The 18,077-nt window shown below is 40.4% G+C and overlaps 1 protein-coding gene across 3 annotated transcripts in view; it reads right to left on the bottom strand.

The window, feature by feature from the left end:
• The window catches only part of HLTF (helicase like transcription factor), a 502,174-nt gene that overhangs the window by 43,719 nt on the left and 440,378 nt on the right, over nucleotides 1-18,077 (bottom strand). The window contains exon 24 of one of the 3 annotated variants that reach the window (XM_053709996.1): nucleotides 1,833-2,130. The exons of the other annotated variants lie outside the window; for them this stretch is intronic. Coding sequence (XP_053565971.1) covers nucleotides 1,978-2,130 — 153 coding nt within the window. The 3' untranslated portion in view covers nucleotides 1,833-1,977. Of the gene's footprint in view, nucleotides 1-1,832; nucleotides 2,131-18,077 lie in introns of those variants that run through there. 3 annotated transcript variants of the gene reach the window in all.

Below are 18,077 nucleotides of genomic sequence, written 5' to 3'. Positions count from 1 at the left end.
ATTTTCATGTGCTGAAAGCTTGTGCACATGCTCAGTAGGATCTTGTTTCCCAGAAAGTGCAAATATAAAAAGACTGTGCAAAGTTTGTTATTAGGAGTAAATTGGAAAGTGCTTTAAAACTTCCTGCTCTTTCTGAATCATAAAAGCTTATTTTGACTTGAGTGTCCATGTTGTACAGTAAGCTAAAACAGAAGGGACATGAAAGGGAGGGACTGTAAATAACGTAGTTGGCAGATTTTTTTCTGTAATGAGGTAGAAATTGTAAAAATTAGAGGATGGTTGAGGTGGGGCACTAAGGAGGAATGTCAAAGAAAAATCTTTAGTTATGTTTTAGATGTGGGATTTCGGATGCTTTGTTAGCATTCAAATTCAGCAGAGCTGCATTTATTCTTGTGGAAAAGTGCAACACACTACAATCGAGTGCAGGTTCCTGCAGATCACTTCCATGTTGTTAGACCCCAATCTATCTTTTGGCCTCCACATTAGAAAAACTTGCATCAACACTCTATTCAAAACTAGGTGCCCTGTACAGAAACAAATCCTGCCTCAGCCCTACAGTAAAGGAAAAGATTGTACAGCACATGCTGATGCCAATCATGCATTATGGGGATGTAGTTTACACACCTGCACCGCAAACTCACCTTAATAAACTTAATACATTGTATAATTCATTCTGCCGCTTTGTGCTACAATGTAACTACAGGACCCACCATTGTGACATGCTAAAAGAACTAAACTGGGTGTCTCTGGAATCCAGACGCACCCTCCATCATTCCAGCTTTGTGTTTAAGAGCCTTTCTGGGAAGCTCCCACCCTACCTGAGCAGAATGCTCTCCCCGGCTGTTCCCACCTCCTATAACCTCCAATCCAGTACCAGCACATTATTTAGCTTGCCTCAATACAAAAAGAAAGCAGCTCGATCCTCCTTTTCCTACAGAGCACCACAATTATGGAACGACCTCCCACACACTTTAAAACCTTCCCCAAGCCTAAAATCCTTTAAGAGATCCCTCTCTGCATATCTCAAAACATAATGCACCTGTCATGGTTGATTATATATTTCCTACCTGTTCTGTGTTAAATTTTGCATATGTTATGTATTAATATTGTTTTTGTATTTTATTGTACCCTATTGTATCAATGCAATGTTTTGTGATCCCAGGACATACTTGAAAACGAGAGAAATCTCAATGTATCCTTCCTGGTAAAATATTTTATAAATAAATAAATAAAAGCAGTAAAACAATACATTTTAAAACAAGATGTTTTGCTTATATAAAGTATATTACAAAAACACGTTTTATTTAAACACAATGATATGCATTTTAATTGTATCTAGACTGTCTCTTTAAATGAAAATATAAATTAAAGCTTGACTATTAGCTGTGGGCGTTAACATAGAACATCCTCAAGTGTGCTGATGGTGTCGTGCATCCTATCCCCACATGCTGGGTCCTTGTCATTTGTTTCACCAGAAGGAAGAGATACATAACGATGCCACATTAGTGGGGAAGTGCCTGAAAACAGAGGCGCTCCCTCATTGCTCTGCAAGGGCTATTATGTTGTCCACACCATACACCATGATCATGAGCTCCAACAGATTCAATTATATTGTCACAGCAATGTCAGACCCCACCCTTGGTTTTGTTTGGTAGAGCCCTCTTTTGAAAGAGGAAATCAGATATATAGACCCTTGCCACGTGATAGCCATAGTCCCAATAGTCATCATTTTTACTTTGTATTATTTTAGAACTTGCATTTATTATTTTTTATCGGAAAGAACTGGTGTTTACTAACACTGGTAAACAAAAAAAGATCATTAAAGTAGATGATTTTTTTCTTTACATCCCTTTATTAAGAGCTTTCAAAAGAGATGCTACATAAAAGCAGAATTGAAATGAAAGTGTAGTACAGCACACCTTTCTGTGTAGAATAATGAAATTCTGCTTGTAATTTTTCCATTACATGTTCATCAATTTACAAATCAACAAGAGTCCGTATTTCATCTATCCTTGCTTGTTTGATTTCACTAGAATTAGGCTTTTTCGTTCCAAAAGCTCCTGCTGCAATCTCTCTCTTCTTTTTCTGAATTTTTATCATATTTTCTTCAACTGAATCTGTCACAATAAACTGAATGAAATAAGTATTGGTTAATTGAGTAAAAAATTATACTGAAAAATGTGAAATTACTTGAATGATACAGTAATTATAAATCTGTGGCAACACTACAATAGACAAATAATCAAGAAAAGTATAGTGCCTGGGATAGAACATGGCCAAAAGCACACCCTACACTAAGAATTATAACAAAATCATTAATCCCAACACATGTTAATGTACACAATAGAAAAAATGACTGAGACAGTTCGAGCTTTGGAAGTAAAAGTTTAAAAGTTCAACATTTTATTCAAAGTTGCAGTAATAAAGCATCCTCTGCCCCGTTACCACTTTCTGTTGGGGTACCTCAAGGCTCTGTCCTCTGTCCCCTTCTCTTTTCAATCTACACGTCATCATTAGGTTCCTTAATAAAGTCCCATGGGTTTCAATATCATTTATATGCTGATGACACCCACATCTACCTCTCTGCACCACACCTATCTCCTTCCTTGCTAACCAGTGTCACTAACTGTCTTTCTCACATCTCATCTTGGATGTCCTCTCACTACCTTAACCCTTTAATGACCACAGCACTTTTCCATTTTCTGTCCATTTGGGACCAAAGCTATTTTTACATTTTTGTGGTCTTTGTGTTTAGCTGTAATTTTCCTCTTACTCATTTACTGTACCCACACATATTATATATCGTTTTTCTCGCCATTAAATGGACTTTCCAAAGATACCATTATTTTCATCATATCTTATAATTTACTATAAAAAAATTATAAAATATGAGAAAAAAATGGAAAAAACACACTTTTTCTAACTTTGACCCCCAAAATCTGTTACACATCTACAACCACCAAAAAACACCAATGCTAAATAGTTTCTACATTTTGTCCTGAGTTTAGAAATACCCAATGTTTACATGTTCTTTCCTTTTTTTGCAAGTTATAGGGCAATAAATACAAGTAACACTTTGCTATTTACAAACCAGTTTTTTTCAAGATTAGCGCTAGTTACATTGGGACACTGATATCTTTCAGGAATCTCTGAATATCCCATGACATGTATATATATATTTTTTTAGAAGACAACCCAAAGTATTGATCTAGGCCAATTTTGGTATATTTCATGCCACCATTTCACCGCCAAATGCGATCAAATACAAAAAATCGTTCACTTTTTCACAAATTTTTTCACAAACTTTTGGTTTCTAACTGAAATTATTTACAAACAGCTTGTGCAATTATGGCATAAATGATTGTAAATTTTTATTTGGGATCCCCTTTGTTCAGAAATAGCAGACATATATGGCTTTGGCGTTGCTTTTTGGTAATTAGAAGGCTGCTAAATGTCACTGTGCACCACACGTGTATTATGCCCAGCAGTAAAGGGGTTAATTAGGGAGCATGTAGGGAGATTTTTGGGGTAATTTTAGCTTTAGTGTAGTGCAGTAGACAACCCCAAGTAATGATCTATGCCCATTTTGGTATATTTCATGCCACCATTTCACCGCCAATTGCGATCAAATTAAAAAAAAAGTTAAATTTTTCACAATTTTAGGTTTCTCACTGAAATCATTTACAAACAGCTTGTGCAATTATGGCACAAATTGTTGTAAATGCTTCTCTGGGATCCCCTTTGTTCAGAAATAGCAGACATATATGGCTTTGGCATTGCTTTTTGGTACTTAGAAGGCTGCTAAATGCCGCTGCGCATCACACGTGTATTATGGCTAGCAGTGAAGGGGTTAATTAGGTAGCTTGTAGGCCCCAAGGCAGAACATGCAGTGATCTGAGATGTCATCGCAGAAAATGCAGCATGTCTGCAGAAAGAACAGGACACAAACAGGAACTGTTGGCTCTTTAACTTTGCAGTGCTGCTCCACATTAGGCTGTTCTCTTCAAACAGAGCTGTTCTCTGGCTGCACAGTGAAAGTTTTTTTTTTAATCACAGTTTATCCAGAGCAAAGTGCTGTTAGAAGTTAAAGGGACACTCAATCAAAACCTTTCCAATTTGCTTCCATTAACAAAATGTGCACAGTCTTTTTATATTTAAACTTTTTGAGTCACCAACTCCTACTGAGCATGTGCAAGAATCAGCGTGTATGCATTTGTGAATGGCTGCTGTCACATGGTAGGTGTATGCATTGGTGATTGGTTGATGGCTGTCACATGGTGCAGTGGGAGTGGAAAAAGACATAACTTTTAAAATTGTCAGGGAAAAAAAATCTACTACTCATTTGAAGTTCAGACTAAGTGCTATTGCATTGTCTTGTTATCTTGCATTTGTTGATTATGCAAATCTACTGTGTTGACTGGTCCTTTAACAGTCAAATATGCAGTAGTGCATTGATTGACTGGCTCTTAGAGATTGTTTCAAGCCCGTCCCCTAGCCTTTCACAGCTTGCAAAGCTGTTTTTTTCTGAATGTACGTTTGTATGAGCAGTGTACGTTTTTTTATTACTACTTCTATGTTAGACTATGTCTGCAGCTAATTTGCAATGCAATTATTGCACTATATTATAAAACTTGAAATATTGCTTTATTCTCCAGTTGCACATTGCAATTGAACTGGTGCTTTAGTGTAACTGCCAATTTTAAAATATAATTTTATTTAAAAATGGACCTGCAGAAAAAAATTCTCTAAAAAAAATCTCATCGCAGAAAGTGAAAAAAAGTTCTGCCTCTGGGCTTGTAGGGAGCTTGCAGGGTTAATTTTAGCTTTAGTGTAGAGCTCAGCCTCCCACCTGAAATATCAGACCCCCTGATCCCTCCCAAACAGCTCTCTTCCCTCCCCCACCCCACAATTGTCCCCGCCATCTTAAGTACTGGCAGCAACTCTGCCAGTACTAAAATAAAATATATATTTAGGCTTTTTGGGGGGGTTTTAAGCATATTTACATATGCTGCTGTGTAGGAGCCCCCCTTAGCCCCCAACCTGACTGATCCCCCACCAAACAGCTCTCTAACCCTCCCCCTCTGCCTTAATGGCCGCCATTTTGGGTACTGGCAGCTGTCTGCCAGTACCCAGTTTAGAATAAAATAGTTGCTTTTTTATTTTTTCCCCATTTTCTGTAGTGTAGCTCCCCCCCACCAAAGAACAAACCCCCACCCCCTCCTAGATACCTTTGATTGTTATTTTTTTTTAAATATACACTTTTTTTCTGACATTTTTAGTGCTGTCTTTTCTGTAGTGTAGCGGTTCCCACCCGCTCCCGCCCCGTGCACGCGCCCGCCCGCCGTGCACGCGCCCCCATCGGCCCCGCCCCCCTCTACATTACCCGGCCCATCGATGGCCGCCCACCCGCCTCCCAAGTCGGCTCCCACCCACCAACGATACCGGCCATCAATGTCCGGTGCAGAGAGGGCCACAGAGTGGCTCTCTCTGCATCGGATGGCCATCTACAGTTATTGCAGGATGCCTCCATATCGAGGCATCACTGCAATAACCGGAAAGCAGCTGGAAGCGAGCAGGATCGCTTCCAGCTGCTTTCCACACCGAGGACGTGCAGGGTACGTCCTCAGGCGTTAACTGCCTTTTTTTTGAGGACGTACCCTGCACGTCCTCGGTCGTTAAGGGGTTAAAGGGACACTGAACCCAGATTTTTTTCTTTTGTGGTGCAGATAGAGCATGAAATTTTAAGCAACTTTCTAATTTACTCCTATTATCAAATTTTCTTCATTCTCTTGGTATCTTTATTTGAAATGCAAGAATGTAAGTTTAGATCCCGGCCCATTTTTGGTGAACAACCTGGGTTGTCCTTGCTGATTAGTGGATAAATTCATCAACCAATAAAAAAAGTGCTGTCCAGAGAACTGGAAAAAAATTTGGGTTCAGTGTCCCTTTAAGTTAAATCTCTCCAAAACTGTAGGTAAGTTCTTACATAAATTATGTTTTCTTTCATGTAATTGACAAGAGTCCATGAGAAAGTGACGTATGGGATAGCAATACCCAAGATGTGGAACTCCACACAAGAGTCACTAGAGAGGGATGGATAAAATAAAAACAGCCCATTTTTCGCTGAAAAATTAATCCACAACCCAAATATAAGTTTATTCTCATAAATGAAAAGAAAAACTTAAAACATAAGCAGAAGACTCAAACTGAAACAGCTGCCTGAAGAACTTTTCTACCAAAAACTGCTTCTGAAGAAGCAAATACATCAAAATGGTAGAATTTAGTAAATGTATGCAAAGAAGACCAAGTTGCTGCTTTGCAAATCTGATCAACTGAAGCTTCATTCTCAAAATCACACAAAGTGGAGACTGATCTAGTAGAATGAGCTGTAATTCTCTGAAGCGGGGCTTGACCCGACTCCAAATAAGCTTGATGAATCAAAAGCTTTAACCACGATGCCAAAGAAACGGCAGAAGCCTTCTGACCTTTCTTAGAACCAGAAAAGATAACAAATAGACTAGAAGTCTTCCTGAAATCTTTAGTAGTTTCAACATAATATTTCAAAGCTCTTACCACATCCAAAGAATGTAAGGATTTCTCCAAAGAATTCTTAGGATTAGGACACAAAGAAGGGACAACAATTTCTCTATTAATGTTGTTAGCATTCACAACCTTAGGTAAGAATTTAAATGAAGTCCGCAAAACTGCCTTATCCTGATGAAAAAAATCAGAAAAGGAGATTCACAAGAAAGAGCAAATAATTCAGAAACTCTTCGAGCAGAAGAGATGGTCAAAAGGAACAACACTTTCCAAGAAAGTAGTTTAATGTCCAAAGAATGCATAGGCCCAAATGGAGGAGCCTGTAAAGCCTTCAAAACCAAATTAAGACTCCAAGGAGGAGAGATTGATTTAATCCAAAGCCTGTACAAAACAGTGATCAGGAAGCTTAGCAATCTTTCTGTGAAATAAAACAGAAAGAGCAGAGATTTGTCCCTTCAATGAACTTGCAGACAAAACCTTATCCAAACCACCCTGAAGAAACTGTAAAATTCTAGGAATTCTGAAAGAATGCCAAGAGAATTTATGAGAAGTACACCATGAAATATACGTTTTCCAAACTCAATAATAAATCTTTCTAGAAACAGATTTACAAGCCTGTGACATAGTATTAAACACTGAGTCAAAGAAACCTCTATGACTAAGCACTAGGCGTTCAATTTCCATACCTTCAAATTGAATGATTTGAGATTCTAATGGAAAAACGGACCTTGAGACAGAAGGTCCGGCCTTAATGGAAGTGGCCAAGGTTGGCAACTGGACATCCGAACAAAACCTGTGAGGCCATGCTAGAGCCACCAGCAACACAAACGAATGCTCCATGATGATTTTGGAGATCACTCTTGGAAGAAGAACTAGAGGCAGGAAAATATAAGCAGGTTGGTAACACCAAGGAACTGCTAATGCATCCACTGCTTCCGCCTGAGGATCCCTGGACCTGGACAGGTACCTGGGAAGTTTCTTGTTTAGATGAGAAGACATCAGATCTATTTCTGGAAGACCCCACATCTGAACAACCTGAGAAAACACATCTGGATGGAGGGACCACTCCCCGGATGTAAAGTCTGATGGCTGAGATAATCCGCTTCCCAATTGTCTATACCTGGGATATGAACCGCAGAAATTAGACAAGAGCTGGATTCCGCCCAAACAAGTACCCCATATACTTCTTCATAGCTTGGGGACTGTGAGTCCCACCCTGATGATTGACATATGCCACAGTTGTTATATTGACTGTCTGAAAACAAATGAACGGTTCTCTCTTCAACAGAGGCCAAATCTGAAGAGCCCTGAAAATCGAGTTCCAAAATATAGATGGGTAATCTCGCCTTTTGAGATTTCCAAACCACTTGTGCTGTCAGAGATCCCAAAACAGCTCCCCAACCTGAAAGACTTGCATCTGTTGATCACAGTCCAGGTTGGACGAACAAAAGAGGCCCCTAGAACTATATGGTGGTGATTTAACCACCAAGTCAGAGGAAGTTGAACACTGGGATTTAAGGATATTAATTGTGATATCCTTGTATAATCCCTGCACCATTGGTTCTGTATACAAAGCTGGAGAGATCTCATATGAAAACGAGCAAAGGGGATCGCGTCCGATGCTGCAGTCATGAGACCTAAAACTGCCATGCACAAAGCTACTGAAGGGAATGACTGAGACTGAAGGTTCCGACAGGCTGAAACCAATTTTAAACGTCTCTTCTCTGTTAGAAACAGAAATATGTACACTGAATCTATCTGGAAACCTAAAAAGGTGACCCTTGTCTGAGGAATCAAAGAACTTTTGGTAAATTGATCCTCCAACCATGTTTTCGAAGAAACAACACTAGTTGATTTGTGTGAGATTCTGCAGAATGTAAAGACTGAGCTAGTACCAAGATATCGTCTAAATAAGGAAACACCGCAATACCCCGCTCTCTGATTACAGAGAGTAGGGCACCGAGAACCTTTGAAAAGATTCTTGGAGCTGTCGCTAGGCCAAAAGGAAGAGCAACAAATTGGTAATGCTTGTCTAGAAAAGAGAATCTCAGAAACTGATAATGATCTGGATGAATCAGAATATGAAGATATGCCTCCTGTTAGTCTATTGTGGACATATAATGCCCATGCAGAACAAAAGGTAGAATAGTCCCTATAGTCACCATTTTGAAAGTTGATACACTTACATAACGATTCAAAATTTTCAGATCCAGAACTGGTCTGAATGAATTTTCTTTCTTTGGGACAATGAATAGATTTGAATAAAATCCCAAAAACTGTTCCTGAAATGGGACCGGCATGATTACCGCTGAAAACTCCAGGTCTGAAACACACTTCAGGAAAGCCTGAGCCTTACTGTATTTGCTCACATGCGTGAGAGAAAATATTTTCTCACAGGAGGTCTTACTCTGAATCCTATTCAGTACCCCTTAGAGACAAAACTCAGAATCCATTGATTTTGGACAGAATTGGTCCAAACATCCTTGAAAAATCTTAATCTGCCCCCTAGCAGCAGAGCAGGAATGAAGGCCGCACCTTCATGCGGACTTGGGGGCTGGCTTTGGTTTCTTAAATGACTTGGATTTATTCCAATTTGAAGAAGATTTCCAACTGGAAACAGATTCCTTGGGGGAAGGATTAGGTTTCTGTTCCTTAATTTGTCGAAAGGAACGAAAATGGTTAGAAACTTTAGATTTACCCTTAGGTCTTTTATCCTGAGGCAAAAAACTCCCTTCCCCCAAGTGACAGTTGAAATAATCGAATCCAACTGAGAACCAAATAACGTATTACCTTGTAAAGAAAGAGATAGCAATCTAGACTTAGAAGTCGTGTCAGCATTTCAAGATTGAAGCCACAAAGCTCTTCTAGCTAAAATAGCTAAAGACATAGATTTAACATCAATTTTGATGATATCAAAAATGGCATCACAAATAAAATGATTAGCATGTTGAAGCAAGCAAACAATGCTAGACAAATCAGAATTCAATTCTTGTTGCGCTAAATTTTCCAACCAAAAAGTTGATGCAGCTGCAACATCAGCCAAAGAAATTGCAGGCCTGAATATAATAGGTTTTCCTTAGATAAGATTCAAATTTCCTATCTAAAGGAGCTTTAAAAGAAATTACTATCTTCCATAGGAATAGTAGTACATTTAGCAAGAGTAGAGAAAGCCCCCTCAACTTTGGGGATCTTTTCCCAAAACTCCAATGTAACTGCTGGCAAAAACATAATTTATGCTTACCTGATAAATGTATTTCTCTTGTAGTGTATTCAGTCCACGGGTCATCCATTACTTATGGGATATATTCCCTTCCCAACAGGAAGTTGCAAGAGTATCACCCAAGCAGAACTGCTATATAGCTCCTCCCCTCACATGTCATATTCAGTCATTCAACCGAAACAAGACAAGAAAGGAGAAACCATAGGGTGCAGTGGTGACTGGAGTTTTAATTAAAATTTAGATCTGCCTTAAAAAGACAGGGCGGGCCGTGGACTGAATACACTACAAGAGAAATAAATTTATCAGGTAAGCATAAATTATGTTTTCTCTTGTTAAGTGTATTCAGTCCACGGGTCATCCATTACTTATGGGATACCAATACCAAAGCCAAAGTACACGGATGATGGGAGGGACAAGGCAGGAACTTAAATGGAAGGAACCACTGCCTGTAGAACCTTTCTCCCAAAAAACAGCCTCCGAAGAAGCAAAAGTGTCAAATTTGTAAAATTTTGAAAAAGTGTGAAGCGAAGACCAAGTTGCAGCCTTGCAAATCTGTTCAACAGAGGCCTTATTCTTAAAGGCCCAGGTGGAAGCCACAGCTCTAGTGAATGTCTCATAGGCTAAACGTATTATGCTACGAAGCCAAAAGGAGAGAGAGGTTGCCGAAGCTTTTTGACCTCTCCTCTGACCAGAGTACACGACAAACAGGGAAGAAGTTTGACGAAAATCTTTAGTTGCCTGTAAATAGAACTTCAGGGCACGGACTACGTCCAGATTATGCAAAAGTCGTTCCTTCTTTGAAGAAGGATTAGGACATAATGATGGAACAACAATCTCCTGATTGATATTCCTGTTAGAAACTACCTTAGGTAAAAACCCAGGTTTTGTACGCAGAACTACCTTGTCTGAATGGAAAATCAGATAAGGAGAATCACAATGTAGGGCCGATAACTCAGAGACTCTTCGAGCCGAGGAAATAGCCATCAAAAACAGAACTTTCCAAGATAAAAGCTTAATATCAATGGAATGAAGGGGTTCAAACGGAACCCCTTGAAGAACTTTAAGAACCAAGTTTAAGCTCCACGGAGGAGCAACCGTCCTAAACACAGGCTTAATCCTAGCCAAAGCCTGACAAAAAGCCTGGACGTCTGGAACGTCTGCCAGACGTTTGTGTAAGAGAATAGACAGAGCAGAAATCTGTCCCTTTAACGAACTAGCAGATAAGCCCTTTTCTAAACCCTCTTGTAGAAAGGACAATATCCTAGGAATCCTAACCTTACTCCATGAGTAACCCTTGGATTCGCACCAATATAAATATTTACGCCATATCTTATGGTAAATCTTTCTGGTAACAGGCTTCCTTGCCTGTATTAAGGTATCAATAACTGACTCCGAGAAGCCACGCTTTGATAGGATCAAGCGTTCAATCTCCATGCAGTCAGCCTCAGAGAAATTAGATTTGGATGGTTGAAAGGACCTTGTATTAGAAGGTCCTGCCTCAGAGGTAGAGACCATGGTGGACAGGACGACATGTCCACTAGGTCTGCATACCAGGTCCTGCGTGGCCACGCAGGCGCTATCAGAATCACCGATGCTCTCTCCTGTTTGATCTTGGCAATCAGTCGAGGTAGCATCGGAAATGGTGGAAACACATAAGCCATGTTGAAGACCCAAGGGGCTGCCAGAGCATCTATCAGCGCCGCTCCCGGGTCCCTGGACCTGGATCCGTAACAAGGAAGCTTGGCGTTCTGGTGAGACGCCATGAGATCCAGTTCTGGTTTGCCCCAACGCTGAATCAGTTGAGCGAAGACCTCCGGATGAAGTTCCCACTCCCCCGGATGAAAAGTCTGGCGACTTAGAAAATCCGCCTCCCAGTTCTCCACGCCTGGGATGTAGATCGCTGACAGGTGGCAAGAGTGAGACTCTGCCCAGCGAATTATCTTTGAGACTTCCAACATCGCTAGGGAACTCCTGGTTCCCCCTTGATGGTTGATGTAGGCCACAGTCGTGATGTTGTCCGACTGAAATCTGATGAACCTCAGTGTTGCCAAATGAGGCCAAGCTAGAAGAACATTGAATATTGCTCTCAACTCCAGAATATTTATTGGGAGGAGTTTCTCCTCCTGAGTCCATAATGCCTGAGCCTTCAGGGAGTTCCAGACTGCGCCCCAACCTAGAAGGCTGGCATCTGTTGTTACAATTGTCCAATCTGGCCTGCGAAAGGTCATTCCCTTGGACAGATGGACCCGAGAAAGCCACCAGAGAAGAGAATCTCTGGTCTCTTGATCCAGATTTAGTAGAGGGGACAAATCTGAGTAATCCCCATTCCACTGACTTAGCATGCATAATTGCAGAGGTCTGAGATGCAGGCGCGCAAATGGTACTATGTCCATCGCCGCTACCATTAAGCCGATTACTTCCATGCACTGAGCTACTGACGGGCGTGGAATGGAATGAAGGGCACGGCAAGCATTTAAAAGTTTTGATAACCTGGCCTCCGTCAGGTAAATTTTCATTTCTACAGAATCTATCAGAGTCCCTAGGAAGGAGACTCTTGTGAGTGGTGATAGAGAACTCTTTTCCACGTTCACCTTCCACCCATGCGACCTCAGAAATGCCAGAACTATCTCTGTGTGAGACTTGGCAATTTGAAAACTTGACGCTTGTATCAGAATGTCGTCTAGGTACGGAGCCACCGCTATCCTGCGTTCTTAGTACCGCTAGAAGTGAGCCCAGAACCTTTGTAAAAATTCTCGGGGCCGTAGCTAACCCGAAGGGAAGAGCTACAAACTGGTAATGCCTGTCTAGAAAGGCAAATCTTAGGTACCGATAATGATCTTTGTGAATCGGTATATGAAGGTAGGCATCCTTTAAGTCTACTGTGGTCATGTATTGACCCTCTTGGATCATGGGTAGGATGGTTCGAATAGTTTCCATTTTGAATGATGGAACTCTTAGGAATTTGTTTAAGATTTTTAGGTCCAAGAATGGTCTGAAGGTTCCCTCTTTCTTGGGAACCACAAACAGATTTGAGTAAAACCCTTGCCCTTGTTCCGTCCGCGGAACTGGGTGGATCACCCCCATTACTAAGAGGTCTTGTACACAGCGTAGAAATGCCTCTTTCTTTATTTGGTTTGCTGATAACCTTGAAAGATGAAATCTCCCTTGTGGAGGAGAAGCTTTGAAGTCCAGAAGATATCCCTGAGATATGATCTCCAACGCCCAGGGATCCTGGACATCTCTTGCCCAAGCCTGGGCGAGGAGAGAAAGTCTGCCCCCCACTAGATCCGTTTCCGGATAGGGGGCCCTCTCTTCATGCTGTCTTAGAGGCAGAAGTAGGCTTTCTGGCCTGCTTGCCCTTGTTCCAGGGCTGGTTAGCTTTCCAGCCCTGTCTGTAACGAGCAACAGTTCCTTCCTGTTTTGGAGCAGAGGAAGTTGATGCTGCTCCTGCCTTGAAGTTACGAAAGGCACGAAAATTAGACTGTTTGGCCTTTGATTTGGCCCTGTCCTGAGGAAGAGTATGACCAGTAATGTCAGCAATAATTTCTTTCAAGCCGGGCCCGAATAATAATTTAGAAGTCACGTCAGCTGACCAGGATTTAAGCCATAGCGCTCTGCGCGCCTGGATGGGGAATCCGGAGTTCTTAGCCGTTAGTTTGGTTAAATGTACAACGGCATCAGAAACAAATGCATTAGCTAGCTTAAGTGCTTTAAGCTTGGCCATAATCTCATCCAATGGAGCTGTGCGAATGGCCTCTTCCAGAGACTCAAACCAGAATGCCGCAGCAGCAGTGACAGGCGCAATGCATGCAAGGGGCTGTAAGATAAAACCTTGTTGAACAAACATTTTCTTAAGGTAACCTTCTAATTTTTTATCCATTGGATCCGAAAAAGCACAACTATCCTCCACCGGGAAAGTGGTACGTTTAGCTAAAGTAGAAACTGCTCCCTCCACCTTAGGGACCGTCTGCCATAAGTCTCGTGTGGTGGCGTCTATTGGAAACATTTTTCTAAATATCGGAGGAGGGGAAAAGGGCACACCGGGTCTATCCCACTCCTTGCTAATAATTTCTGTAAGCCTTTTAGGTATAGGAAAAACGTCAGTACACACCGGTACCGCAAAGTATCTATCCAACCTACATATTTTCTCTGGAATTGCAACCGTGTTACAATCATTCAGAGCCGCTAATACCTCCCCTAGCAATACACGGAGATTCTCAAGCTTAAATTTAAAATTAGAAATCTCTGAATCCGGTCTCCCTGGATCAGATCCGTCACCCACAGAATGAAGCTCTCCGTCCTCATGTTCTGCAAATTGTGACGCAGAATCGGACATGGCTCTCACATCATCAGCGCGCTCTGTCCTTAACCCAGAGCTATCGCGCTTGCCTCTTAATTCTGGCAATTTAGATAATACCTCTGTCATAACAGCAGCCATGTCTTGCAAAGTGATTTGTATGGGCCTCTCTGATGTACTTGGCGCCACAATATCACGCGCCTCCTGAGCGGGAGGCGAAGGTACTGACACGTGAGGAGAGTTACTCGGCATAACTTCCCCCTCGTTGTCTGGTGATAATTTCTTTACAGATAAAAATTTACTTTTATTCAAAGTGACATCAATACATTTAGTACACATATTTCTATGGGGCTCCACATTGGCCTTCAAACATAGTGAACAAACAGATTCATTTGTGTCAGACATGTTTAAACAGACTAGCAATGAGACTAGCAAGCTTGGAAAATCCTTTCAAATAAGTTTACAAGCAAAATAAAAAACGCTACTGCGCCTTTAAGAAGCACAAAAAATCGTCACAGTTGAAATAACAATGAACCAAATCAGTTATAGCAACCAAATTTTCAAAGTAAATGTGTTAAGTTAGCAAAGCATTGCACCCACTAGCAAATGGATGATTAACCCCTTAATACCCAAAAAACGGATAATCAATTTAACAATTAACGTTTTTATCACAGTCAAACACACTGTCACAGGTCTGCTGTGACTGATTACCTCCCTCAAAATGAATTTTGAAGACCCCTGAGCTCTCTAGAGACGTCCTGGATCAAGGAGGAAGAAGCAGGAAGACTGTAACTGAATTTTTACTGCGCAAAAAAAAGCGCTAAAATAGGCCCCTCCCACTCATATTACAACAGTGGGAAACCTCAGTTAACCGTTTCTATGCAGAAATAAACGACAGCCATGTGGAAAATCATGCCCCAAAAGATTTATCACCAAAGTACCTCACAAAAAAACAAATAACATGCCAGTAAACGTTTTAAACATGCACTTTAAAAGTTAGGTAGTGTTATTAATAAGCCTGCTACCAGTTGTTTCTACTGCAGTTAAAGGGCCACTAAACCCAAAAATTTTCTTTCATGATTCAGATAGAGAATAGAAATTTAAACAACATTACAATTTACTTCCATTATTTATTTTGCTTCATTTTTTAAATATCCTCAGTTGAAGAAAAAGCAATGCACATGGTGAGCCAATCACACGATGCTTCTATGTGCAGCAACCAATCAGCAGCTAGTGAGCATATCTAGATATGCTTTTCATCAAAGAATATCAAGAGAATAAAACAAATTAGATAATATAAGTAAATTAGAAAGATGTTTAAAATTGCATTCTCTTTCTAAATCATAAAAGAAAAAATGTGGGTGGAATGTCCCTTTAAGGCTCATACATTACTTCAGTATTAACAGTATTTTCTTAGTCAAATTCCATTCCTTAGAAAATTACTTATTGTACATACATTCATCAGCCTGATACCAGTCGCTACTGCATTTAAGGCTGTACTTACATTACATCGGTATCAGCAGTATTTTCTTAGTCAATTCCATTCCTTAGAAAAATATTCTACTGCACATACCTCATCTGCAGGGGACCCCGCATGCTATTCCCTTTCTGAAGTTACCCCACTCCTCAGAATGTGCGAGAACAGCCAGTGGATCTTAGTTACTTCTGCTAAGATCATAGAAAACGCAGGCAGATTCTTCTTCTAAATACTGCCTGAGAGAAAAAAACAGCACACTCCGGTGCCATTTAAAATAACAAACTTTTGATTGAAGAAATAATTAAGTATAAAAATTCCACACTCCTCTCACACCTTCCTACTATGTCAGTTGCAAGAGAATGACTGGGTATGACATGTGAGGGGAGGAGCTATATAGCAGCTCTGCTTGGGTGATCCTCTTGCAACTTCCTGTTGGGAAGGGAATATATCCCATAAGTAATGGATGACCCGTGGACTGAATACACTTAACAAGAGAAAGATACAATTTTTTAAACCTTGAAGAAGGAATAAAAGAAGTACCAGACCTATTCCATTCTTTAGAAATCATATCGGAAATAGCATCAGGAACTGGAAAAAAAACCCTCTGGAGTAACCACAGGAGGTTTATAAACAGAATTTAAACGTTTACTAGTTTTAGTATCACGAGTACTAGTTTCCTCAATATCCAAAGTAATCAACACTTCTTTAACAAAGAATGAATATACTCCATTTTAAATAAATAAGTAGATTTATCAGTGTCAATATCTGAGGAAGGATCTTCTGAATCAGATAGATCCTCATCAGAGGAGGATAATTCAGTATGTTGTCGGTCATTTGAAATTTCATTAACTTTATGAGAAGTTTTAAAAGACCTTTACGTTTATTAGAAGGCAGGATGGCAGACAAAGCCTTCTGAATAGAATCAGCAATACATTCTTTTAAATTCACAGATATATCTTGTACATTAGATGTTGAAGAAACAGCAACAGGCAATGTACTATTACTGATGGACACATTCTCTGCATGTAAACGTTTATCACGACAACTATTACAAACCACAGCTGAAGATATAATCTCCCCAAGTCTACAACAAATGTACTTAGCTTTGGTAGAACTGTTATCAGGCAGCAGGGTTCCAACAGTGATTTCTGAGACAGGATCAGATTGAGACATCTTGCAAATGTAAGAGAAAAACAACACATAAAGCAAAATTATCAATTTCCTTATATGGCAGTTTCAGGAATGGGAAAAAAATGCAAACAGCATAGCCTTCTGATAGAGAAAAAAGGCAAGAGGCATATAGGAATGGGGTTTTAAATAATTAAAATATTTGGCACCAAGTATGACGCACAACAACAGAATTTTTTTTTGGCGCTAACAACATCCGGAAATGACATACTCGCGTCATTGAAGACGCAACCCTGTGAAAGGACTCGGCGTCGACTAAGACGCTGGAATAACGAATTTTACGTCATCAAACGTAACTTTGCGGCAAAAAATCTTGCGCCAAAAATGACGCAATATACTTTGGTATTTTACGCCCTCGCGAACCTAATTCTGCCCACGAATTTAAAATGACAGTCAATTGAAAAAAAGACTATACTCCAGGTAAGAAATACAAAAAAAAAGTCACTCATCCACATACAGCAGATAGCCAAACCAGTACTGAAACGGTTATCAGTAGAGGTAATGGAATATGAGAGTATATCGTCGATCTGAAAAGGGAGGTAGGAGATTAATCTCTTTGACCGATAACAGAGAACCTATGAAATCGATCTCCTGTGAGGAAAACCATTGCATTCAATAGGTGATACTCCCTTCACATCCCTCTGACATTCACTGTACTCTGAGAGGAATCGGCTTTAAAATGCTGAGAAGCGCATATCAACGTAGAAATCTTAGCACAAACTTACTTCACCACCTCCATAGGAGGCAAAGTTTGTAAAACTGAATTGTGGGTGTAGTGAGGGATGTATTTATAGGCATTTTGAGGTTTGGGAAACTTTGCCCCTCCTGGTAGAATTGTATATCCTCTACGTCACTAGCTCATGGACTCTTGCCAATTACATGAAAGAAATTTATTTTCAGTTTTAACTTTTGGAAGTTACATCAGATCCAGACTCACATACTGCTCTCAAGAGCTGATTCTGCTCAACCAAAAGAGTGTTTCACTCATTTTTTTCTCTACTTGATTTCAACCTCAGTGCCTTTCTTCCACTTACATCCTGCCCTTTGCCTTATTCCACCATGGCAAGTGCCATTGTCAACTGCTGCTTGTGGTTTCCATAGGATAGTGCAAAAAAGTGTCTCTGCTCCCATGCCTCCCCTTATATGCTCTGGGGAGGCCCGCCTCACACTTTGAAAACCACTGGTGATACTTTTTATGAGACCCATATTATATATGCTTGTCACAGTTGGAACGGCATACGACAATGCCTTTGCTGCACTACATACAGGAGCCTTGTGCTTTCAGGTAGTGAGAAGTGCAAAAATCTGTAACATTTTAGAAAATTATGTGCAATAAAGTTTTTCTACGATTGTTT

The sequence above is a fragment of the Bombina bombina genome, chromosome 4 (genome assembly GCF_027579735.1).
Source record: "Bombina bombina isolate aBomBom1 chromosome 4, aBomBom1.pri, whole genome shotgun sequence".
Taxonomy (NCBI): domain Eukaryota; kingdom Metazoa; phylum Chordata; class Amphibia; order Anura; family Bombinatoridae; genus Bombina; species Bombina bombina.
The sequence above is the reverse complement of the archived record's forward strand: the minus strand, read 5'-3'. Positions and strand labels throughout refer to the sequence as shown.